This window comes from Hypanus sabinus, chromosome 2 (genome assembly GCF_030144855.1).
Source record: "Hypanus sabinus isolate sHypSab1 chromosome 2, sHypSab1.hap1, whole genome shotgun sequence".
In the NCBI taxonomy this organism is placed as follows: Eukaryota; Metazoa; Chordata; class Chondrichthyes; order Myliobatiformes; family Dasyatidae; genus Hypanus; species Hypanus sabinus.
Genome location: NC_082707.1, coordinates 21405227 through 21431268, shown reverse-complemented (window position 1 = coordinate 21431268; position 26042 = coordinate 21405227). Strand labels below are relative to the sequence as shown.

The window sequence follows — 26042 nt, the reverse complement described above, 5'->3', positions numbered from 1 at the left end:
AGCAACACCTTGTATTCCATTTGGGTAACCTCCAACCCAATGGCATGAAGGATCAATATCTTGAACTTCTGGTAATTCTCTCCCCTCCCCGGACCATTTCCCCCCACCATTTCTGTTTCCCTTCTCACCTTATCTCCTTACCTGGCCATCATCTCCTACTAGTGATCCTCCCCCTTTGGTTTCTCCCATGATCTTCTGTCCTCTCTTGTCAGATTCCCCCCTTCTCCACCTCTCTATCTCTTTCACTTATCAAATTCCCAGCTTGTTCACCCTTTCCCCCTCCCAGTTTCACCCATCACTTAGTATCTTATGCTACTTCCTCCTCTTTCCCCCCCCCCCCCACCTTCTTGTTCTGACTTCTCATCTGTTTTTTTCAGTCCTCATGAAGGGCCTCGGCCTGAACTGTCGACTGTTTACTCTTTCCCATAGATGCCGCGTGGCCTGCTGAGTTCCTCCAGCATATTGTATGTATTGCTAAGACAAAGACTACTTACCTATTGCATACAAATTCAGAGTTGAAAATGATTGAGACTTCAAACTGTATCATTATATGTTGCAAAATACAAAATCCAAAACACTTCTAGCCCCAAGCATTTCGGAAAAGAGGTACTCAACCTGTTACTTGATTTACAAGACGGCTGTTGTATGCCAGTTCTGAGCAATCTCACCGCTCTCTGTGCCCCACCCCAGTAATCCAGTCTCTCGCCTGCCCTGTTCTCATTAACATCTCTGAGTTTCCTAGCAGCCCCACAAACACTGGGGGAGGAAAATGGAACACCTGGGGAAATACACACAGTCACGGAGAATGTCCAAACTCCGCTCACCTGCACCTCCATTGCTAATTCATTTTGAGAGGATTAGTATAGAAGCAAGGATGTAACACTTAGATTTTATAAGGCGTTGGTCAGAACACATTTGCGCAGTTGGAGGATTGTAAGCAGTTATCAGATTAAAAGTCCTGAGGTTGATTGTGCTAAATTTATATAGGCCATTGTTGAAATAGTTCTGGAATAGCATTAATATCTTTAGTTTAAAAAAAGTGTGAAAATCAGTTCAAAGAAGGTTTACTGGACTTTGGAATTGGTGGATTGTCTGAAGTCACGCCTGACAGGCTGGAGTTAGACAAAATGAAGAGGGGAATTGAAGTTGCTGAAAGATTGCGACAAAGTGGCTGCAGAATCTAGACTGATCACTGTATTCTCCCTGAGAGGGTAGAGTCTTTAGAACCTCCTCGAAGAGCATTGAAAGTGGGGTCCTGACTATTTTTGAGACATGGGTACTTGGATAGTTAGATACCTCAGAATAAGAATTAGGTTTACAGGTGGTCCCCGAGTTACGAACGTCCGACTTACGGACAACTCGTACTTACGAACCAAGGAAGGAGAACGCTGCCCGCCATTTTAAGTAGGATCGTGATGACATCTGCCATTTTAAATCATTGACACTGTTGAGTGCTTAACTTTGTATTTGGCCTAAATTTTCTTAGTAAGATTCAGCCTGAACCCCCACCCCCAGTTCCTGTCGGCTGGTGGCGCAGTGAGATCAGTGCCGGGCTCAAGAACGGAGGTTTCCAAGTTCGATCCAGTGACAGACTGCTCCCGTGCCGGGTTGATGTCGAGCTCGCAACTTGACCTCGTTAAAAAAAAACATTGCCACCTCTAGTTTAAATTTCCACGCGGAATATTGTGGAGGATCAAATATCCAAACCCAGCACAGCCCCCACATGTCCCATTTAGTCTGTCTCAGTGCGGTGGTTCTTAGGACCCAGCGGAGCTTGGGACCCGCTGCCCACAGTGTTTCTGTTCCATTGACAGGAAGTGATCACGATTGAAAATAAAGTTGAAATAATAAAGCATTTGGAAAGAAGTGAAACGCCATCGGTCATGGGAAAAGCATTAGGCTACAGTTGGTCAACAATTGGAACAATTTTAAAGGATAAAGTGAGAATAATGGAGCATGTGAAAGGCCTTGCCCTGATGAAAACTGCAATTATTACTAAGCAACACAGTAGTTTAATTATTGGAATACATAGGTTTCTTAAGTGTTTTATATGCATAGAAAGGTAAAATATATACTATATACTAAGACAAACATTTGACTAATTGACACTAAATAATACCGGATATACTTGTTCCGATTTGCGTACAAATCCGACTTAAAGACGGACTCAGGAATGGAACTCATAGGTAACCCGAGGATGGCCTGTATTATAACAAGCATGTGTCGCGAAATTTGTTAACTTAGCAGCAGCAGTTCAATGCAATATGTTATATAGAAGAGGGGGGAAAAAAGTAAATTAGTTACAATATTGAATAGATTAAAAATCGTGCAAAAGCAGAAATAATATATATTTCAAAAGTGAGGTAGTGTTCATGAGCTTACTGTCCATTTAGGAATTGGATGGCAGAGGCAAAGAAGCTGTTCCTGAATCGCTGAGTGTGTGCCTTCAGGCTTCTGTATCTCCTACCTGATGGTAACAGTGAGAAAAGGGCATACCCTGGGTGCTGGTGGTCCTTAATAATAGACGCTGCTTTTCTGAGACACAGTTCCTTGAAGGTGTCCTAGGTACTTTGTAGGCTAGTACCCGAGATGGAGACGACTAAATATACAACCTTCTGCAGCTTCTTTTGGTCCTCTGCAGTAGCCCTCACCCTCATGCCAGATAGTGATGCAGCCTTTTAGAATGCTCTCTCTCCATTGTACATCTATAGATGTTTTTAGTGTTTTTGTTGACATACCAAATCTCTTCAAACTCCTAGTTAAGTATAGTCACTTTCTTGCCTTCTTTATAACTGCATCAATATTTTGGGTCCAGGTTAGGTCCTCAGAGATCTGGATACCCAGGAACTTGAAACTGCTTACTCTCTCCATTTCTGATCCCTCTGAGGATTGGTATGTGTTCCTTTGTCTTACTGAAGTTGACTGCAACACCACTCCACTATTTGCCATATCTCGTTCCTGTATGTCCTCTCATCTTCATCTGAGATTCTACCAACAACGATTGTATCACCGCTTCTCTTTGCTACCATCAGGATGGCGGTGCAAAATCCTGAAGATGGACACTCACTGCTTTAGGAACAGCTTCTTCCACTCTATCAGCAGATTTCTGAACAGTCCATGAAAGCTGTCTCACTATTGTGCTACTTTAGTGTATTATTTATTTTTAATTGTTATTGTATCCTAGAGTAACTTGAGTATTGCACTGTGCTGCTGTGTACAAAGTTCCCAACATACTCAGTGGCCACTTTATTAGGTACACCTGCACACATCGTCAATGCAGGTTTCTAACCAGCCAATTATGTGGTAGCAGCTCAATGCATAAAACCATGCCAACGTGCTTAAGAAGTTCAGTTGTTGTTCAGATCAAACATCAGAATGGGGAAAAAATGTGATCTAAGTGACTGATCTTGCAGAGATTATTGGTGCCAGATGGGGCAGTTTGAGTATCTCAAACTGTTTATCTCCTGGGGTTTTCAGAATCAAGTTTATTATTACTGGTATGCGTTGTGAAATTTGTTAACTTAGCAACATTTCAATGTAATACATGATTATATAGAAAAAAAATAACAGTAAGTATATGAATATTGAATAGATTAAAGAGTGCAAAAACAATTAATATATATATATTTTTTAAAAGTGACGTAGTGTTTATGGGTTCAATGTCCATTTAGGAATCAAATGGCAGAGGAGAAGAAACTGATCCTGAATTACTGAGTGTGTCTTCAGGCTTCTGTACCCCTTCCTGACGGGAACGATGAGAAGAGGGAATGCCCTGGGTGATGGGGGTCTTTGGTAATGGATGTTGTCTTTCTGAGGCACCGCTCCTTGAAGATGTCTTGGGTACTACGAAGGCTATTACCAAAGATGGAGCTGACTAGTTTATGATCTTCTGTAGCTTCTTTCAGCCCTGTACAGTAGCCACCCCCCCCCCCCCCCCATAACAGACAGTGATGCAGCTGGTCAGAATGCTTTTCACACTGCCCCTATAATATTTTTGAGTGTTTTAGTTGAAAAACCAAATCTCTTCATACTCCTGATAAAATATAGCTGCTGTCTTGCCTTCTCTATAACTGCATTGATATATTGGGACCAGGGTAGATCCTCAGCAATCTTGACACCCAGGAACTTGAAATTGCTCATTTTCTTGACTTCTGTTTCCTCTGAAGATTAGTTCATATTCCTTCATCTTGCCCTTCCTGAAGTCCACAATTAGCTCTTTCATCTTACATTGAGTGCCAGGTTGTTGCTGCGACACCACTCAACTAGCTGGTATATCTTGATCTTATATGCCCTCTCATCTTCATCTGACATTCTACCGGCAATGGTTGTATCATGAGCAAATTTATAGATGGTATTTGAGCTATACCTAGTCACAGTCATGGGTGTAGAGGTAGAGCAGTGGGGTAAGCACACATCCCTGAGGTGTACCAGTGTTGATAATGAGAAGGAAATCTTATCACCAATGTGCACAGATTGTGGTCTTCTGGTTAGGAAGTTGAGGATCCAATTGTAGAGGGAGGTACAGAGGCCTAGGTTTTGTAACTTAAGGATCAGGATTGTGGGAATGTTGGTTTTAATTGCTGAGCTATTGTCAACGAACAGCATCCTGACATCTTTCCTTTCGGTTAGTCCTGACAAAGGGTCTCGGCCCGAAATGTCGACTGTGCTTCTCCTATAGATGCTGCCTGGCCTGCTGTGTTCCACCAGCATTTTGTGTGTGTTGCTTGAATTTCCAGCATCTGCAGATTTCCTCGTGTTTGCCTGACATAGGTGTTTGTATTGTCCAGGTGGTCTAAGGCCATGTGAAGAGCAATTGATTATGTCTGTCATAGACCTGTTGTGGCGATAGGCAAATTGCAGTGGGTCCAGGTCCTTGCTAAGGCAGGAGTTCAGTCTAGTCATAACCAACCTCAAAGCATTTCATCACTGTAGATGTGAGTGCTACTGGGTGATAGTCATTAAGGTAGCTCGCACTACTCTTGGGCACTGGTATAATTGTTGCTTTTTTGAAGCAAGTGGGAACTAGCAGTGATAGGTTGAAAATGTTCTTGAATACTCCCGCACACAACGGTCTCTATAATTTATAGAGGATGGTGTGAGAAACAAAAAAAATCCTGTGAGTGACAGTTCTGTGGGCAAAAATACTTTGTTAATGAGACAGATCAGGGAGAATGGCCAGACTGGCTCAAGCTGACAGTTGGGTGATAGTAAAGTCACGCATTACAAGGGTGGTGCGCAGAAGAGCTTGAACTTGAAATGAATGGACTACAGCAGATGAAGACCACAAACATGCAGAAAAACACTCAGTTGCCACTTCATTGGGTATAAAGTGGCCTCTGAGTGTGTCAGTGATAATATGATTCTGGAAATGTAAGGGTTGAAGTTTACTGCACCTTGTTTAACCTGTGGGCTTCTACCTTTTCTAAAGGTTATTACTAATGCTTCCCAAGATTTTACATAGCTGGAGATGTCAGCTACGTGTTACAAGATGACAAATAATTACTCTGCATTAGTGATGATGGCTGAGTCACCAGGAGGCTTAAACTTCAGAGGATATGAATTCATCGTCTTTTAAAAATATATAAGTAATGGGAAACTTACTTGGAATAACTCTTGAAACTACTTCTGAACAGTCCAGTTTGACCTGTTTCCTGTGAAGGTGGCAGAAATCATTCTTGCATTTAGATAAGTGTCATCTTTCTTATGTTTCTAGATGTAGATAGCTAGAGGTGGTGGATTTCAATCAGTGCCAATGCAAATGCTGTGCTAATTTTTGTCTCTACTTGCCTTTTGATGATTGTGACTCTGCCGTTTTTTTTCATATGATACATCCTGTTACTGAAGCCGGAAGGCTATAGCATAAATTGTCAGACAGCACTCGCTGTTCTCTCAGAGTTCCGTCGAGTTTGTTCTGTAGAATTATCCATGCTTCTGAAAATGACTTGCCAAAAAAATTGTTACAGAATTACCAGTCACTCTGTGGGGTAAGTGTTCATTATATGGTCATGCATTTAAGGTGCGAGGGGGCAAGTTCAAAACAGATGTGAGTTTTTCTTACACTGGTGGGACCAGGAAAGTGCTGTTTTAATGCTTAGCATTGAGTCCACAAGTTGAGTGCCACTAAACTTGAGGAAAATGCTATTTACAATCTATTTTCTCCACTAGCCTTTAAGCTAGTTGGTACTTCAAAATCTCGATTTTTAAAATTACAGTATGATTTATTTAGGACAGAGGAATGCCCTGCACAGTCTCCTCCGATGGGTCCACCGAACTGGTTTTGTTAGGGACTCAGTAGTTCAAACAAGCTTTATAAATGGCAATGTTTCCTTAAGCTAGACCTGCCCAGGACCCTGTGCTGAATTGAACAGGAGATGACAAAGAAAGATGTCAGGAAAGCAGATCTGGATTGGGTGTTGTGTAATGACTCAGATTTGATTTGGGAGCTTTAAAATTTTATGGAATTATTTTGTTCTAACTTCTCCACAATGTGAGAGGAGTACTATAGGAGCTCTGCACGTTTGAGTGTTTTGGTTTTAAGCGACACTAGCTAGTCATTTCACAACCTTAAGGAGCTCATTTTAAATGTGTCTAAGCACTTAGTATACTGAAAGTGGTCATGATGGAGGCAGAAAGGAAGGAGTTGTGGAGTAGCAATAATTGCATTTGAAGGAGAAGTGGGAATAGGGACATGTAGCCAAGAATTCCAAACATTTTATGAAAGAAAAGGGAATTATGAATATTTATATAAATGAGTGTACCTAGACAGAAACAGACAAATTTGCAGAAGCCACTTTAGTGCAGCTGTGCTTTATTAAAGGTCTCTGCATGCCAGTTGCCCACCTGGATTTTGTTTTCGTATTTGTGCTGCCACTGAATTCTGTATCAGGATGTTGCCCTTGTGTGCCATTACACATGCGTCTACATTAGTACTGGGGAATTGTGTTTGTAGTTCTGTACTGTTGTAAATATGTTGTTGTTCTGTGCAATTGATTGAGTGATAGTAGATTATCCCCAGTTTTGTTACTAGATGTGCATCTGATTAGTAAATGTTTTCAAGTTGGATTTCTAGTGAAATCTTACACCAAAGGAAACTGTCTTCTCAGTACATTGCAACTACACTGCTGATGAAGAATGGAAAACTTTCTGCCCTTCCGATTTCATTTTCAGTATTAAAACAATCTTGCAGCTGTTGGCCTGGTTGAATGATCTGCAAATCATTTTAAACAATATAGAATTTCCAAATTGTGCAGCTTTCTGTATTCAGATACGTAGGCATAATATTTGAATAACAGTTGTATATTTTAGTTGTACATTCAGTGCTTTTTGTGGTAGTTTTTCAGTCCCTGTGAATTAAAGTCACTGACTCGCTTCCTTGTTTTATTTTACATTGGGCTTTCCTTAAACCGCATCACGAGCCAGGGACCTGCTCCATATTCTTCCCAGTGCTTCATTTCTCAGGATTTTGAAACTCATTATCTCTGGTGTTTGTGTTTAATTCTTTCTACAGATGTAGGCATCACTGGCAAAGCCAGCATTTATTAATCATCTTCCTCTAGGTGGATTTGGGCCACCTTTAATTATTGTCTTCCTGATGAAAGTACTTCCACAATGCCATTGGCCAAGGAAGTTCCTGGATTTAAACCCATTGGCAATAGGAAACAGTTATTTCCAGGTCAGAATGTTGTGAGAATTAAGAGAACCTTTCCACTTCTATATGCTTTCTGCTATTGCCCTTTGGTGGTTAAGAATCCAGTTTGGGAATTGTTACTAGAGCAGTCTAGCCCAGTAGCTGTAATGAGGTTTGCACCGTCTACAAAATGCCACAAGCGTTGATGGAGGAAACAATCTTAATGTAGTGAATGGCATGCAAATTAAAGAAAATAATGCTGAAACTTTAAGGTATTGGTCAGACTGCACTTGGAATATCATGAGCAGCGTTGGGCCCTTTATCTGAGAAAGGATGTGCTGGCATTGGAGAGGGTCCAGAGTAGGTTCACGAGAATGATCCTGGGAATGAAAGGGTTAATGTATGAGGGTTTGATGGCTCGGGGCTTGTGCTGGAGTGTAAAAGAATGAGGGGGGAATTTCATTGAAACCTTTTGAATATTGAAATGTCTAGATAGAGTGGGTGTGTTGAGGATGTTTCCTATAGTGGAGGAGTATAGGACCAGAGGGTATAGCCTCAGAATCAAAGGGCGTCCCTTTAGAACAGAGATGAGGATGGATTTCTTTATCCCGAGGCTGGTGAATCTGTGGGATTCATTGCCACAGATACTCTGAAAGCCAGGTCATTGGGTATAATAATATTTAATTAGGAGGTTGATGGGCTCTAGGTTAGTCAGGGTTTCAAAGGTTACAGGGAGAAAGCAGGAGAATGGGGTTGAGGGATTTAAAATCAGCCATGATAGTATGGCAGGGCAGACTCTGGGCGGGGTGGACTATGCTCCTATGTGTTAAGGTCTTCTTGTGTGGTACTGAACTACTTGTTGGATTCATACTGGCAAGTGAAGAGTGTTCCAACACACTTGTGCACTTGGAAAGTTTTTGTTTGAACTACTAGGTATAAGGGGTTTGTGACAGATACCTGCCCACTGAAGGACTCTAGTGGCCATTGATTCACTTGAATTTCTAATCGTGTAAATGCAGTACTTTAATTGGTAATGGCACCATTGTTGGCCCTTAGGGAGTCAGATTCTGTTGTTGATGGTGGTGGTTGAGTAGCACTTTTGTGGTTACTTGCCATATAGTATTTCCTACCTGAATGTCTTGCTGCATGCCTGCATGAAATGATTCATTTGCTGAGGAGCTGTGAATGGCATTGCCCAACAAACTCATTGGTGAAGATTCTCGCTTCTGACAAAGCATCTAAAGGTGGTTTGGCTTAGAAAACTATGCTAAAGAATGCTAGTGGGGCAGGGATGATTGACTTCCAATAATCACAATCAACTTCCTATGTGAGCTATGACTCCAGCCATTGTGGTGTTTTCCCCTTGATGTCATACTTGGTTTAAGTACAGCAAAATTATTTTCCGTTCCCTTCAGGATTTCACCTCCATGTTTTGTAATGCTGCCTTTGATGACTTCATTAATTTATTGGTAACTGAGAGTAGACTAATTTTGCAAGAAGCAGCCAGGTTGGATTTGTCCTATCCTTTGTGCTTGGGATATAGTGAGGAATTTTACACATTAAGCAATTGGTTGTATTGGAAGAATTTGGTCAGAAGCAGGACTTGTTTTGGAGTGCATGTCTTTAGTACACATAGGTTCCACTTTTATAGCCTCAGTATTCTTTGTTCTCATATTATATGAAGGGTATTGAAGATTTGGAATAACTTCAACTATCAAGTTGATAGGGTGGTTAAAAAGGTGCATGGTCTGCTCAACTTCATTAGTTGTGAGATTGAGTTCAATATCGATGAGGTAGTGTTACATCTCTATAAGACTAATTGGACCACATTTAGCGTTGTAGTTAGAATACAACAGGCAGAATATTTTCCATGGTGGAAATGTTGTATGTGGGGGCATAATTTTAAGGTGATTGTAGGAAGGTGTATAGAGAATGTCAGGGGTAGTATTTTTCCCACAGTTGTGGGTGCATGGAATGCACTGTCAGGTGGTTGTAGGGGCAGATACATTAGGGACATTTCAAAATCTCTTGGGTGCGCATATTGATGAAAGAAAAATGGAGGATAGTTTGAAACCACAATTTAGTTTTCTCATTACTCTGATTTTTTTTGCCCATCACTCAGTAACCTAGTTTATGTAGAGTAATTGCCTGCGTAACATTCACCACATTGTGTATAAAATTTTGACTTTTTGATTTGAATATTCGGTGTTGTGACTCAGTTTTTTCCGAAACATTAGAACATGCTTGAGCTTGCTTTTTTGTTCCATAGTTCTTGCTTCTAGATTTCCAATGGTTGGGAGCAGTGCTGATGGGATCTTAAGGGCGAGTAGGAGTCGAGATGGAGAGCAAAGATTATATAGTGACTCTTCACACCATGCTGTTTTGAGACTAAGAATTTAGATTCTTTAAACTTCTGGGTTTTTTTTTAAAACTCGAAATGAGCTCTATCAGTGAAATATTATAAGGACACAATATGCTGGAGAAACTCTGCAAATTGGGCAGCATCTATGGAGGGATTACTAAACAGTCGATGCTTCAGGCTGAGACCCTTCATCAGGACTGTCCTCTGCCTTCTCCACTGCCTTGGGTTAGAACAGCATGTTATGTTCTGCTTAGGTAGCCCGTAACCCAACGATATGAATGCTGAATTTTCCAATTTCAAGTAAACCATAGTCATTGTTCATTTTCCCCATTCCTACCAGTCCACCCTAGGTTTCCTCTCCCTTTTTTTCAACCTTTTCATACCTTCCTCATCGTATTCCACCAACCTCTGCCTCACCTCCTCACTCTCACTTCTGTATACTGTCTACTTTTCCTTTACACTCCTGGACCTGATGCGGGGTCTTGATTTTAAATGTCAGCCATCCCTTTGCCTCCGTAGAAGATGCTTGACCTGCTGAGATCTTTCAGTAATCTTGTTTTCAATTAAAGGAAGTGTGCTTGAGTGACCCTCCAATGGAGTGGAAGATTTAAGTTGCATTAATCATAGAGACTGGCACTGTGGCACTGTGCTGACTAATCTGGTGTGAGATAAAATCACTCTGATCTAAATTTTTTGATGCTTTCCCAGGTTTAATCTTAAACATTGGAGATTCTGGAAATCTGAAATAACCTAACTCCACTTATCCAACCTCCCTCTGGTGTCCCTCCTACCCTTTCTTCCATGGCCCATTGTCCTCTCCTACTAGATTCTATCCCTTTACCTCTTCCATCTGTCAACTTCCAGCTTTTTTACTTTATCCCCCTCCCCATTCACCCACCTTCCCCTCTCCTGGTTCCACCTATCACTTGCAGCTTGTACTCCTTCCTCTCCTTGTGTACCTTCCATTCCAGTCCTGATGAAAGGTCTCAGGCTTGAAACATCAACTGTTTATTTCTCTCCATGGGTGCTGCCTGACCTGCTGAGCTTTTCTAGCACTTTGCGTTACGGAGGGTAAAAGTGGGGGGAAAACAATGTTTCTGCCTTTTATATGATTTGTTTGTATAAATGTACAGCTCGTGACAGCTCAAACGCAGATTGTTTCCCGTGAGCTTTGATAAACTGATGATAAGTTTACCTCAGATGTTAAACATTTACTATATTGGCATCTGACCAGTATCACTTTTTTATATCAAAATTAAACTGGTACATGGTTGGAGTAAACATTTATTCATGTTATTTTGAGGTCTTAATGTTGTGTCGTACTGCTTTGTGCTGGTGTCGCTGTAATACAGCTTACTGCCAATTGCCTTCTATCTATGTATATCTCAAGTTGAAAAACAAACTTGTTATCTTACTGAGATTGGTGAATTGTAAATAAGTCAAACAATATTTGCAAGATCCTATATAATGGGCTGAAGTATTGTTCTTGCGTAAGTTTTGTTAAAAAACTGCCATAAAATTCGACAGTACATGGTAAGAGTTTGCTGAAACATCAAATTAAGTTTGTCATTCAACTGTACACATGTATGCAGCGAAATGAAAGTGTTCCTCCAGCACCAAGGTGCAAAACACAATACATGTATCACACACAGCACATAAAATAATATTAACGCACTAATATTAATTGATAAATAGATTCTGTACATGTACAGGTCACCATAAAGTACATAGTTAAATATACATTATACTACCACAGTAGTGAAGCAGTTGTGTAACGGTTTTACAGCTCGGGTTGTTCTGGGGTTCAGAGTTCAATTCCAGCACTGACTGTAAGGTGTTGTCTCCTCCAGGTGTTCCAGTTTCCTCCCACAGTCCAAAGATGTGCGGGCTAGATCATTGTAAATTGTCCTGTGATTAGGCTTGTGTTAAATAGGTGGCTAGTTGGGCCAGAAGGGCCTGAATTCATTAATATAGTTAAATATAGAATGGTATACTGCTGCTGGTACTGTCGTAAGTAATGTATACTTGATGGTAGCAGGGTGTTCAGATGTCTCGTGTACTGAGAAATGTAGTGTGGCTGTAGTGGAGTTTGAATAAAGCTGTTGGAATTGGGGGGGGTGGGAGACTCATCAAATCTCATTTCTATATCTAGTCTTTGCTTGATTTACTTCACATTTAAACGGACAGTTATGTAGCTTACCATCTACAGTGACTGTTCGAGGCATTGTTTTACTAGTCTCATTTTGTAACAGTGCATGCTGTAAAGGGTTGGGGTCTCATTTAGAAGCTTCTGGAAATGCTGAACTCTGTAATCATGGTGCACTTTTTCTGTTACAGTGCTTCAGGAGCTAATGTGGTTGCAATCGACAACAAAATAGAACAGGCCATGGTGAGTCAAATTATCCCTAAAGATTCAATTTGTTTCCAATTTGCATTATGCAAGTTCAAATTCAAATAAGTTTGAATTTATTCAATTAAACATTGATTTCTCTAACTTGCAGTAATTTCTTTCTGCTTCCTTCCTCTCTTTTTTCCATTCCCCAATCTGGTTATCCTCGTGCCCTTTCTCTTCTCATCACCTGCCCATTAGCTCCCTGATGCCTCTCCTCCTCTTCCTTTCTCCCAGGGTCCACTGTCCTTTCATATCAGCTTCCTTCTGCTTCATCTCTTTACCTTTTGCACCTATAGTCTACCGGCTTCTGACTTCATCTCCACGCCTTCCACACACCCACCTTCCCCCTCAATTGCCAGCTTGTACTCCTATCCCCCCTTCCTCCTCCTACAACCTTATTTTGATTTCTGCCCCCTTCCTTTCTAATCTGATAAAGGATACTAACCCATAATGTTGACTTGTTTATTCCCCTCCATAGATGCTGCCTACACATAAACAGACAAATTTGCAGAAGCCACTTTATTGTGCAGCTGCACTTTATTAAAGGTCTCTGCACGCCAGTTGCCCACCTGGATTTTGTTTTCGTATTTGTGCTGCCACTGAATTCTTTATCAGGATGTTGCCCTTGTGTGCCATTAAAATGTGTGGCCACTGGGAGATCCTGCTTTCTCTGGTGGACAGAGTGTAGGTGTTCAGCGAAATGGTCTCCAAGTCTGCACAGACTGGGACACCGTTTCACTGAAACCCGACGCAGACTGGGAGACCATGTGACCAGTGGCCACACAATTTAATTCCACGTCCCATTTCCATTCTGATGTGTCTATCCATGGCCGTCTCAACTGTCAAGATGAAGCCACACTCAGGTTGGAGGAACAACACCTTATATACTGGCTAGGTAGCCTCCAACCTGATGGCATGAACATTGACTTCTCTAACTTCCATTAATGCCCCTCCTCCCCTTCTTACCCCATCCCTGATTTATTTATTTTTTTCCCTCCCCTTTTTGTTCTCTCTCTGCCCATCACTCTGCCTGTTCTCCATCTCCCTTTGGTGCTCCCCTCCACCTTTCTTTCTCCCTAGGCCTCCCATCCCATGATCCTTTCCCTTCTCCAGTTCTGTATCCCTTTTGCCAATCACCTATCTGGCTCTCAGCTTCAACCCTCTCCCCCCCCCCCCCCCATCTTCTCCTATCATTTCACATTTCCCTTTCCCCCCACTACTTTCAAATCTCTTACTATCTTTCCTTTGTTAGTCCTGACGAAGGGTCTCGGCCCAAAACGTCGACTGTGCTTCTCCCTATAGATGCTGCCCGGCCTGCTGTGTTCCTGTGTTCCACCAGCATTTTTTGTGCATTGTTTGAATTTCCAGCATCTGCAGATTTCCTCGTGTTTGCTTTTTAAAGAGGGTACCAAAACTTTTTTCAGATACATAGAGTATCTGATTCTACCACTTCCCTGGTAGTGTGTGCCAGACACCTAGCACTCTTTGTTTGAAAAGTAGACCTGCCATATATACTCAGTGACTATATTTGGTGCCTAGAATACCTAATAAAGTGACCTCTGAGTTTATGTTTGAGGCCCATCCTTTTCATGGTTTGACATGTGCATTCAGAGATGCTCTCCCTGTACAGCATCATTGCAACTTGTGGTTATTTGAGTTACCATCGCCATGTCAGCTTGAACTAGTCTGTCCATTCTCCTCTGACCTCTCTTGTTAACAAGGCATTTTGCCGACGGAACTGTCGCTCACTGGATGTTTTTGTTCTTCGCACCATTCGCAGTGAACTCTAGAGTGTTGTGTGTGAAAATCTCAGGATATCAGGCAGTTCTGTGACGCTCAAGCCAGCCCGTGTGGAACCAACAATCATTCTGCACACCACTGTTGTGACCCGTGGTTATTTGAACTACCGCTCACTGGATGTGTTTTGTTTCTTGCAATATTCTCAGTAAACTTTAGAGCAGGGCGGGGGTTCCCAACCCTTTTTTTTAATGCCATGAACCCCAGTTTGGGAACCCCTGATCTAGAGACTCTTGTGCATGAAAATCCCAGAAAATCTGCTGTTTTTTTTTTAGATATTCAAACAACCCTGTGTGGCATCAACAATCATTCTTCGGTCAAAGTCACTTGGATCACATTTTTTCCCCATTTGGATGTTGGTCTGAACAACAACTGAACCTCTTCACCATGTCTGCGTGCTTTTATGCATTGCATTACTACCACATGATTGGCTGATTACTGAGCAGGTGTGCAGTTGTACCTAATAAAGTGCCCAATCAGTGTAAATCTCCCTTCAACTTTCTCTTCACTTTAAAGCTATGACCTCTGGTATTTGACATTCCCACACTAGAAAATCTCTGACTAACTGCAGTTCTGTTATGTGATTCTCTCAGGTTGGCCTTAGTGACTGCAGTCCAAGTTTGTCCAACCTTGTACTTTAGATACTTCCCAATTCAGGCAACCACGACAGCACGCAGTATGCCAAATGTGGCCTAACTAAAGTTTTACTGCAGCAGTGTTAATTCTTGACCTTCATACTGGGCATCACTACTGTGAGGGCAGGCTAACTGTACACATTTATGACATGCAGTATTCTTGATGGAATGCCTTTAGGTTGGTAGAAGTCAGGCAGTTACTGGAGGTTACCTACCTTCTGAGCTGTGCTTGTGGCTGTTGTATATCTGGCCCAGTTAAGTTTCTGGTCAGGGAGGTCCATTACTACTACATCCTGCACCATCACCATGGAGACACGGATGCAGGACATGGTGGTGAATACCAAGGATAGGTGCTGAGACACTTGGCAGTAGGCATTTCCTGGCAATTATATGGCAAAATTAGATTCCCTTTTTGATACTCAGTTGAAATGCTGTGGTACTGGAAAGGTTTTTTTTGGGGTACAGGAGTTCCTGCTGGCAAATTGATTTACTGCTGGAAATTGCAAAACAAAATGATAACTAAAATGACTTGTTTTTTCTCACCTTCTTTATCATAACATTCGTAGCCCATCGTAAAGACAGTCAGTTTGACTTGTAAAACCTACTTATCTTAGAGACGTTCCTGAGACTAGATGTGTTCGAGCTTGTCATCCAAGTATCTAATGTGTGAAAGATGAGGTATTAACAGCCAGCTCATTTTTCACAGGACAGAAATGAGAGGGTGCAATTTAGAGCTGACTAGATTAGAGAGCACACCTCCTCAAAGGCCCATTTCTCTGAATATTTCAGGACACCACAAAAATGGCAGGTCGTGGAGTCAGTTGAAAAGCACACCTCCCTGCAGGAAACTACAAACTACAAATTGCAATGATCATAGTTTCGAAAAAGTATATTTTGTAGAATTAACGCTAGTTTTGTTTGCTGCCTGGCAAAGCATCACCATGTCTCGCTAGTGTCATCTTCACAAATGGAGGTCTGTGATTAGTGGTGTTTCTCGGGGATCTGTACTGGGATCTCCGCTGCTTGTGTTACATATAAGTGACCTGGCTGAAAATGTAGCTGGGTGGATTAGTAAGTTTGCAGATGATAGAAAGATTAGCGGTGTTGTAGAGAGTATAGAAGACTGGTGAAGAATACAACAGGATGTAGATCAGTTGCAGATATGGGCGGCGAAATGGCAGATGTAATTTAGCCTGGCCGTATGTTAGGTGTTGATGAGCAGAGGAATCCTGGGGTTCAAGTTCATCGCTCCCTATGGGTGAACATATAGGGTGATTAAGAAGTTAAGAAGACATATTAGTTGAGGCATTGAGTTCAAATGTTTGGAAGTTATGTTGCAGCTTTATAAAGCTCAAGTTGAGCAGCATTTGGAGTATGCATACAGTTCTGGTTGCCCCATTTTAGGAGGATGGTGAGGCTTAGGAGAGGGTGCAGAAGGGTTTACCAAGATGCTGCTGGGATTAGAGTGGATGTGCTATAATGAGAGGTTGGACAAACAGTTTATAAGATTGTGAGAAGCATAGATAGAGTAGACAGATAGTATCTCTCTCCCAGAATTGAAATGTCTAATAGCATGTAAGGTGAGAGGGGTAGGTTCAAAGGAGATGTGAGGGGCAAGTTTTCTACACAGGGAGTGGTGGGTGCCTGGATTGTGCTGCCTGGGGAGGTGGTAGAGGAAGATACATTAGGCACTTTTAAGAGATGTTTAGATAGACACATGAACATGAGGAAAAGTGAAGGATATGGACACCGTGTAGGCAGAAGGGATTTAGTTTAGTGGCCATTTGATTACTGATTTATTCGGTTTGGCACAACATTGTGAGCAGAATGGCCTGTTCATGTGTTCTTTAATGCTGGCCAGAAACTAATGTAGACAAGCTATAGGTAATTATGGTAGGTCAGGAGACTGGTCTCTGTTGCAAGTGACATGCTGCCTGTCAACCACAACTGTAGGCAGGGTAGTTGCTCGGGGTGTATGCTATATTCTCCACTAGTCTCAGTGAGTGCACCTCCAAGAAATCAACGTCATGCAGAGTTGCAATGTTGGCATCCAATGAACCGAACCACCCTGGGCATTCATTCTCTCCTTCGACTACAGGGCGGCTGCCCAGGCTTCTCTCTAACAGCACTGCTCAGATCTGTGATCTGAACAAGGGAATGCCACCTCGTGCAAGTTCCCCTCCAAAGTTGTGCATTGCCCTGCTTTGAAAATATCGCCAATCTTTTAGTTCTAAAAGTTTGACCTCTCTTCCCCAGCAATACCCTGGGGGTACCTTCACCAGAAGGAACTGCAGTGGTTGAAAGAAGTTGTTTACCTTTCCAGGGCAGTTAGGGATAAGCTATGATTGCTGGTCCCGTCAACATTACCCCAGATACTGAGGAATAAATTTGTCATATTGAGATTAATACAATTAATAATTCAGCAGTACTGCTGTCCAGGTGGGTCATTTTGAATGCTTTTGTGATATTTAATACTTGACTCCATACGTTGTCTGAGATATTGCCACCAAGGGGAGTTTTCTTTACTAGTAAGAAGTCCTCCACTGTATGCTTGCAAGTGCTGGATGCAGACCTGCTTCCGTGCAGAATGCATCCTGTGGATCATCTCAAACAGTGTCTTTAAAATGGGTAAATTTGAGAATATCTGTAAGTATAATTGTGGTAACCCTCTAAACTAAGGAAATATAATTGTTCTAAATAAAGATAAAATATTTCCGTAAGTCCATATGACACAGGAACAGAACCAAGCCATTCAGCCCATCAGGTATGCTTCACCCATTTGATCATGGGTGATTTACTTTCCCTCTCAACCCCATTTCCCTGTTTTCTCCCTGTAACTTCCACACCTTGACTAATCACCACACATTAAATATACACATGTCCTGGTCTCCACAGCCATCTATGGCAATGAATTCCACAGATTTACCACCCTCTGGTTAAAGAAATTCCTCATCTCTGTTCTAAATGAATGTCCTTCTGTTTTGAGGCTGTGCCCTCTGGTGCTTGACTCTCACAATGTGAAACATCCTCTCCACGTCCACACCATCTTGGCCTTTCTTATCTGTTGTGAGACTGGATGGTGCAATATGGGAGGAACTCTACTCTGAACATTTATAAATACTTACAGGCTTCAAAAATTCCATTTATTTCTGACTAGAGGGCAGCCTGAAATCATGATCTCAGATTACTGCAGTGGAGCTGAGGTTATGGAAGAGATGTAATCATTGATGTCCATTATAAAACTGTCTTGGCAACAAAATTATTTTCTTTCAATTAAATATATTGATTTTTCTTGATGCAAGTTGTGTAAAAACAAAAAGAATATTGCCCTCACTTTGCCTTGATTTCACTTTACCTTGATAGCAGGCTGGGCCATTTCTGTTTTGCAGAAGGATTTCAGATCAGTGTGAAATCTGTTTCACTGTACGCATGTTTATTGATTACATGTTTTTATCACAGGATTTGGTGAAAAGCCACCTGATGTATGCAGTGAGAGAAGAAGTGGAAGTCTTAAAGGAGCAGATCAAAGAGCTGATTGAAAAGAACTGCATACTTGAACGGGAGAATTCACTATTAAAATCACTAGCAAACAATGACCAGCTGTCTCAGCTTCAAACCCAGGTGACCAGTCTCAGTAGCACTTCACAACCACAGCAGCCGACTGCAGGAGCACAACCTCAACAAAGCACACAACAGACGCAGCCGCCTCCACAACCTAATGTTCCTTCTGCATGAAAACTGCTCGCCTGCATAGGAAATACTTCAGAAAAAAAAAACAAAAGAAAAATCCTGTCTCTGTGTGCCACTGGTGTTCTTACCACTCTACCTTGATGCAGCAAATAGCCATGCTTCAATGTGTTTTTTGCTCCTTGGCCTTTTCAGTATTAGACAATCATCTGCAAGAGCTTTCTGCGTGTGATGTCCCAGCCGGCATCAAGCGTGTGACTGCACAGTGAGAGGTGGCTGAAGGATCTGTAACTTCTTGGAGGAAAGCTGATTTTCACCAGGTTTACAGACAAGTGGGTACCTAGTCTTTCTGGCTTACCAAGGTTTTTATATATATATATAAATAAATAAATATATATATAAAACATATAGGAATCTGCAGGCTACGAGCCTTTTCCTGTCTAACATCAAGATCCTGTTAGCAGCTCTGTTCGAAAAGAGCCACTGTTCTAGTAACTTTTTGCATACATGAATTTTCATTTACTGTTTGTTTTTATTTATTACAGGGCTGCTATTTTCATATGTAAATGAACAATGTCACAGAATCTTTTTTTTGTAAGTTTGAAATTAAAAGATAAGATTACTGGTAAAAGCAAGCGATAGTTGGGATTGCATATATTAGTTTAAAAAAATATAGGCAATAATAAAATTCAAAAAAAATATCCTGGCCTGAGTTCTAACACTAATGGCAGTTTTACCGCGGGGATTTTCTTCTGTAATAGTTGAATCCCAAGTTTTGAATGTAAATTTTGTATAGTGTGTAAGTATTGTAAGGAAGACCATAGCAGATGTGTACAAGTAGGCACCAGACATTGTGACTTAAGACCTTGAAAGGATATTTGGGCTTTTTTTTGATAAAAGAAAAATAAACTGTGCTCATTTCTGTTGCTGATTTTCTATCTGAAGCTAAGGAGGGAGGGGGGAATTGCCATGATAGTTCTACATTTTTTTTTCTCCTTTCCTCAGTATGTTTGGGGGGAATAATAAGCTGTGAAATTGTTCAACCTACTTTGTAACCAAAGAAGCAAAGCCGTGTCTGAATTCATTTATTTTGTACGCCTATTCTGAACATATTTTAGTTTATATTTTTATTTTCCTTGACCTATAATGTGCATCCTTTATTTTCTTTTTAATCTTCAGCATGTTCTGCATGACCCCTTTGTCAAACCAGTTTCTTACCTCATGTTTTTACTGAGCACTCTTACTGTAACGAGTTTAGTCTGTGAACAATGTCCAATGAAAACTATAAAAAACAGCTGTTGGATTCGAACTAGTGTTAAAAGTGCTAGTCAGAAAAAAATTGGAGTGAGCCATCTTTTGTTTAAATGGTGTTTTGAATTTCATATGCATAAAGTTTTGTTACATTGCAGATTTTATTGTATTTAATAAATGCAACGTGCCGATTCAGATGTGCAATTTGTCCTGAGTGGTTAAATTAAAATGTACAAAATTGCAACAGTAGTTTTTAAAAAAAAATCAAATCTCTCCTTGTGTCTAACTTCAAAATTGACTACTGGAACTTGACTGCCTGTAAAATGAGATTGCAAGGTGGTATTTGGGCTTTTGTAGACTGTCTTTGGGCTGTAAAGTGGGAAAGGGATATGAACATGTAGATTTAGGTACCCGGCTCCTGAAGTCTGACATCTAATAAGTGATGGCTGAACTCGCTGTAACCTCACCTCAATATTACTGTTTAAAGTAGTAACCTTACACCCGCTTGTTTATCAAAATCTATATATCCGCCTTAAAAAAAATCAAAACTCTGCTTCCACCATTAACTAAGGAAGTGAGTTCTGTCACATAGTTCCTGATTATCAATCAAAATATTACCTCAGGCTCTCTTTCTACGGATGCTGCCTGACCCTCTGAGTACTCTCAGCATTTTTCAGTTTAGCTTCAACAATTTGCTCAGCACCACTGTCCTGATTTCCACCCCCACCCCCCACTTCTAATTTCTAATTTGGGCCACTTCTGAGAAGTTGCTTATAGCCTTATAATGAACTCTGGTGCAAGACTCCTGGTTAATTGCTGTTGTTTTGATTTTAGTTATTTATTTGCCTGGCTCTCTGTCGAGGTCCTCTACATTGATGAGACCCATCGTAAATTGGGGGGCCGCTTCGTCGAGCACAAACTTCCTGGCAGCCAAACATTTTCATTCCCATTCTGAAATATTGGTACATGGTCTCTCTTGTGCCAAGATGAGGCCACTCTCAGGGTAGAGGAGCAACAACCTTGTATTCCATCTGGATCCAACCTGGTGGCATGGATATTGAAATCTCCGGTTTAAAATAAAGGCACTCCCCTTCCGCTCTTCTTCTATTTCTCACTCTACCTCTTACTTTTTACCTGCTTCCTTTCTTCCATAGTCCACTCTACTCTCCTATCAGATTCCTTCCTCTCCAGCCCCTTATCTTTCCAACCCACCTGGCTTCACTTATCACCTAGCTATCCTCCTTTACCCCCCCCCCCCCAACCTTTTTATTTTGGCATCTTCCACCTTCCTTTTCAGTCCTGCAGAAGGGTCTTGGCTGGAAAAGTTGATTGGTTTATTCATTGCCATAGATGCTGCCTGACATGCTGAGTTTCTCCAGCATTTTGTGTGTGTTGCTGACTCTGTGTTTTGTTGAAACTCTTATTATTTGAATAGTAACTAGACACAACATAGTGTTTACCTGTGCACTTGGTTAATATAATGTTCTTCAGGTGCTCTCATTAGGACCCTACATAATATCTGTAAGATTCGTTTGTTAACTTAATACTCTGGCCTTTACTGGGTGCGATACATTTCCCTTCCCAATTTCTGAATGTGAAGAGAGTTGTGAACAAATGGCGTCAAAGTCCTTCTGAATACCAACACCTCACCATTCATAAATGCTGTGCTCTTTTAAAGTTTCTGCAAGTGAACTGCCTTTCAAATTCCTTATAGTACATGACACCTACTTCATAATTTAGCCAGACATTCCCCAAAGCCTCTCTGCATCGTTAACTCGCACTAACATGCAATTTTATATAGTTAATTGTGTTTTTGTCATTAATTTGCCAGTCTCTTTCCATACTCTTATTTCTTTAAACATCTGTAGAATCTCCTACTATCTGAATTGAAACTAGACACAACATTCTGTGTTCACCTGCGTTTCGCTAATTATAGCATAGCCACGTTCAGTCCTTTTGATTTAAGTTTTACATGGGGGTGGGTGAGGGCAGGAGGAACAATCCATCCAGGATCAGTACATCGATCTCCCAGCAGATACCTGTACTGGAAATATTGCAGGGTAAGTGCTTGTCATACTTAGAAATAGAAGAAATATAGTATTTGGCTTTTTGTGCCTGCACCATTCATCACTAATATCTTACCCCATAATCCCTCGAGCTCTGTAATATGCAGAACCATACCAAATTAAGTTGAAGATGCTTCTAAGTGAACCTCCATGCCCTATTGGGTAGAGAATTTCTAAGGTACTCTCTAGGTGACAAAAACTAAAAGATTTTGGAACAGAACTAGGCCATGAACTAGGTCATTTTTTTCTTCAACCCCATTCTCCTGCCTTCTCCCTGTCACACTCAACCTGCTTACTAATCAAGAACCTATTAATATCTGCCTTAAGTACACACAATGACGTGGCCTCCACTATCCTCTGTGGCAACAAATTACATAGATTCGCCACCCTCTGAGGAAATTCCCCCTCACCTCAGTTTCCAAGGGACATCCCTTTATTCTGAGGCTGTGCCCTTGGATCCTAGACCGAACTACTAATGGGAACATTTTCTCCATGATCACACTATCCAGACCTTTCAGTACTCGGTAGGTTACAAGATCCACCCATATCCTGATGTACACTGAGTACAAGCCCAGAGTAATTAAACACTTATCATCTTGTTTGTTTCATTCCTGGGATTATTCTTATGAATCTCCTCTGGACCCTCTCCAGGGCCTGAACTTGCACTAAATACTCACTTTGTCTCATCAGCAAACTTGTCCTCCGCCAAATCCATCATGGGCACCAGCCTCCCCAGCATCAAGGAGACGTCTTCAAAAGGCAGCATCCATCTTTAAGGGCCCCCATCACCCAGGACGTGCCTGTTTCTCATTGCTTCCATCAGTGAGATAGTACAGCAGCCTGAAGACACACTTATCATTTTCAGAACTGCTTCCCCCGCCATCAAATTTTTCTCCCCCTTCCCACCCCCATGATCATTACTTAATTATATATGTGTGCATATTTGGTAAATATATATTTCTTATTGTAATGTATACATTTTTATGTATTGCACTATACTGGTGCAGAGAACAGCAAATTTCACGATATATGCTAGTGATATTAAATCGTGATTCTGATTCTGAACTAGAATGTATTATGTTGGTTGGTTGCCCATGTCAACATTATTGATTGCAAACAGCTGGGGCTTCTGCACTGATCTCTGCAGCACCTCACTAATTACCCTGACTACTGCTTGTTGTCCATTAACCAGTCCTCTTGTCAATGTTATTCCCAATTCTATGTGCTCTAATTATGTTTGAGGAACTTGTTCGTCACATTAATTGAAGGCCTTCTGAAAGTTCAAATACATCACAAGATTCCCTATAGTCTATCCTTGTTAAGCCATTTTGACAAAACTTTTTATGGTTGTATTTCATTTTATTTGTTTTATTTAGAGTCATAGAACACTACTCCATGCTGAACCATTAATCTGCCTAGTCTCATTGACCTGCACCCCTCCCATCCATGTACCATGTACTCTTAAATTTTTGCAATTGCTCCCTCCCACCACCCTATCAGTGAAGGTTTCCCACTCATGTTCCCCTTAAACATTTCATCTTTCACCCTTAAGCCATGACCTCTAGTTGTAGTCTCTCCCAATCTCAGCGGGAAAAGTCTGCTTGCATTTACCTTAGCCCTCATAATTTTGTATACATCTATCAAATCTCCCCTCAGTGTTCTATTCCCTAGAACATAAAGTACTAACCTATTCAACCTTTCCCTATAACTCAGGTCCTCAAGTCCTGGCAACATCATTGTAAATTTTCTCTGCACTCTTTCAGTCTAATTTGCATTGTTCCTGTAGGTAGATGATCAAAATTGAACACAATACTCCAAATTAGGACTCACTAACATCTTATACAACTTCAATATAACATCCTATCTTCTGTAATGCATTGACTTATAAAGGCTAGTGTGCCAAAACCTTTCAGTAACACCCTACCTACCTATATTTCCAGATCCTTTTGTTCTACCATGTATTGTGTAAGACCTACCCTGGTTGGTTCTCCCAAAGTGCAACACCTCACAGTTGTCTGCATTAAATTCCATCTGCTATTTTTTCCAGCAGATCCATCCAGATCCCATTGGAAGCCATGGTAATCCCTCCTTGCTGTCCACTACACCCCAATCTCGGTGTCATCCATAAATATGCAGATCCAGTTAATGACATTATAATCCAGATCATTGAAATAGATGACAAACAAAAATGGATCCAGCACCAATCCCTGCGGCGCACCACCACTCACTGGCTCCAGTCAGAGAGGCAACCCTCTTCTCCCACAAAGCCAGTGTCTAATCCAGTTCACTACCTCATCTTGACTGCCTAGCAACTGAACCTTCTTGACCAACCTCCCATGCAGGACCTTGTCAAAGGCCTTGCTAAAGTCCATGTAGACAACATCCTCTACCTTGCCTTCATCAACTTTCCTGGTAACTTCCTTGAAAAACTCTTAAGATTGGTTAGACATGACTTCCAATGCACAAGGCCACGTTGACTATCCCTAATCTGTCCCTGTCCGGCCAAATACTCATATATCCATTCCCTTAGAATACCTTTGAATAACTAATCAACTGGTGTCAAGCTCATCGGCCTATAATTTCCTGGCTTAGTCTTAGGGATTTTCCTAAACAACAGAAGCTATCTCCGCTCCTCCATACCTCACCTGTGGCTAAGGATATTTTAAATATCTCTGCTAGGCCCCCTGCAATTTCTGCACTAACCTCCCACAGGCTCCAAGGGCCTGGGGATTTATCCACCCTAATTTGCCTCACCTCTGTAATCTGTACAGGGGCCATGACCCTGTACATGTACATGCTGCTGCTTTGCCTCACTTCTACAGACTCTGTCTGTCTCAAGTAAATACAGATGCAAAAATCCATTTAAGGTCTCCCCCTTCTCATTGATAACCATTCTGATCTTCTGGAGGACCAATTTTGTCCCCTGTTATCCTTTTGCTCTGAAGATACCTGTAGAAACCCTTAAGATTCTTTTTCACCTTGGTTGTCACAGCAATCTTGTCGCCTTTTAGCTTTCCTGATTTCTTTCTTAAGGGTCTAGCATTTATTATACTTAGAAACCTCATTAGTTCCTACCTGCTGTACACTTACTGTTTTTTTAACCAGGGCCTCTATCAAAAACCAAGGTTCCCTAAACCTGTTATTCTTGCTTTTTATTCTAACAGGAACATAAAAACTTAGTACTCTCAAAATATCACTTTTGAATGCCTCACATTTGCCAAGTGCACCTTTGCCAGCAAACAAACTCCCAATCCACACTTAACAGATTATTTCTGATAGCATCAAAATTGGTCTTATTCCAATTTAGAATCTTAACCTGAGGACCAGACTGTCCTTTTCCATAATTGCCTTGAAACTAATGCATTATGATCACTACTTGCAAAGTGTTCCCTACACAAACATGTCACCTGCCCTGTCTCATTCCCTAATAGGAGATCTAGTATCACACTCTAGTTGCAACCTCTATATACTGACTAAGGAAACTTTCCTGAACACAAATCCAGACCTTTTACAAGTACGGGAGTCCCAGTAAATATGTGGAAATGCAAAATCACATCGTCATAATCTTACGTTTCTTGCAACAGTCAGCAATCTCTCTACAAATTTGTTCCTATAAATCCCCCAGACTGTTGGGTGGCCGGTAGTACAATCACTTTAACATGGTCATACTTATTCCTCAGTTCTACCCATAAAGCTTCACTGCCCTGACTGAGCACTGCCATGACATTTTCCCAGACTAGCAATGCCATCCTCCTGCTCGATCACATCTAAAACAATGGACCTCCAGAACACTGAGCTGCCAGTCCTGATCCTCCAACAACCGTCTCATTAAGGGCTACAATGTCATAACTCCATGGGCCTACACATCAGCCTTCCCAGCAATACACCTTGCAGCTCAGAGCATTAAGTCCCACTGGGCTTGAACTTTTGATCCCTGGCTTTATATGCAGGCTTAACAACATCTTTGTTCACAATCGCTCCACTACCTGTTCTGGTGCTCTGGCTCCCACCCCCCCAGAACTCTACCCCCATACCCTCCATGCAAGGATTGCAAATCATGCCTCGTGTACTGAGGTTGTTTATTCAGAGATACAGCACAGTAACAGGCTCCTCCAGCCCAGTGAACCCCACTACCCAGTTATGCTCATTAAACCCATTACTGTCAACCTTACTCCCTACGTGACTCCCTTGTCCACTCGTCCCCCCATCCCTTCCCACCAATCTC

The 26042-nt window shown here is 41.5% G+C and overlaps 1 protein-coding gene across 2 annotated transcripts in view; it reads left to right on the top strand.

Moving 5' to 3' along the window:
- The window catches only part of LOC132406975 (TSC22 domain family protein 2-like), a 90787-nt gene extending 70839 nt beyond the window's left edge, over window positions 1–19948 (top strand). For both annotated transcript variants that reach the window (XM_059993152.1, XM_059993159.1), the window contains 2 exons: window positions 12327–12378; window positions 18273–19948. In XM_059993152.1, the coding sequence (XP_059849135.1) occupies window positions 12327–12378; window positions 18273–18548 (328 nt within the window). In that variant the 3' untranslated portion in view covers window positions 18549–19948. The remainder of the gene's footprint in view (window positions 1–12326; window positions 12379–18272) is intronic.
- The last annotated feature ends 6094 nt before the right edge of the window (window positions 19949–26042 follow it).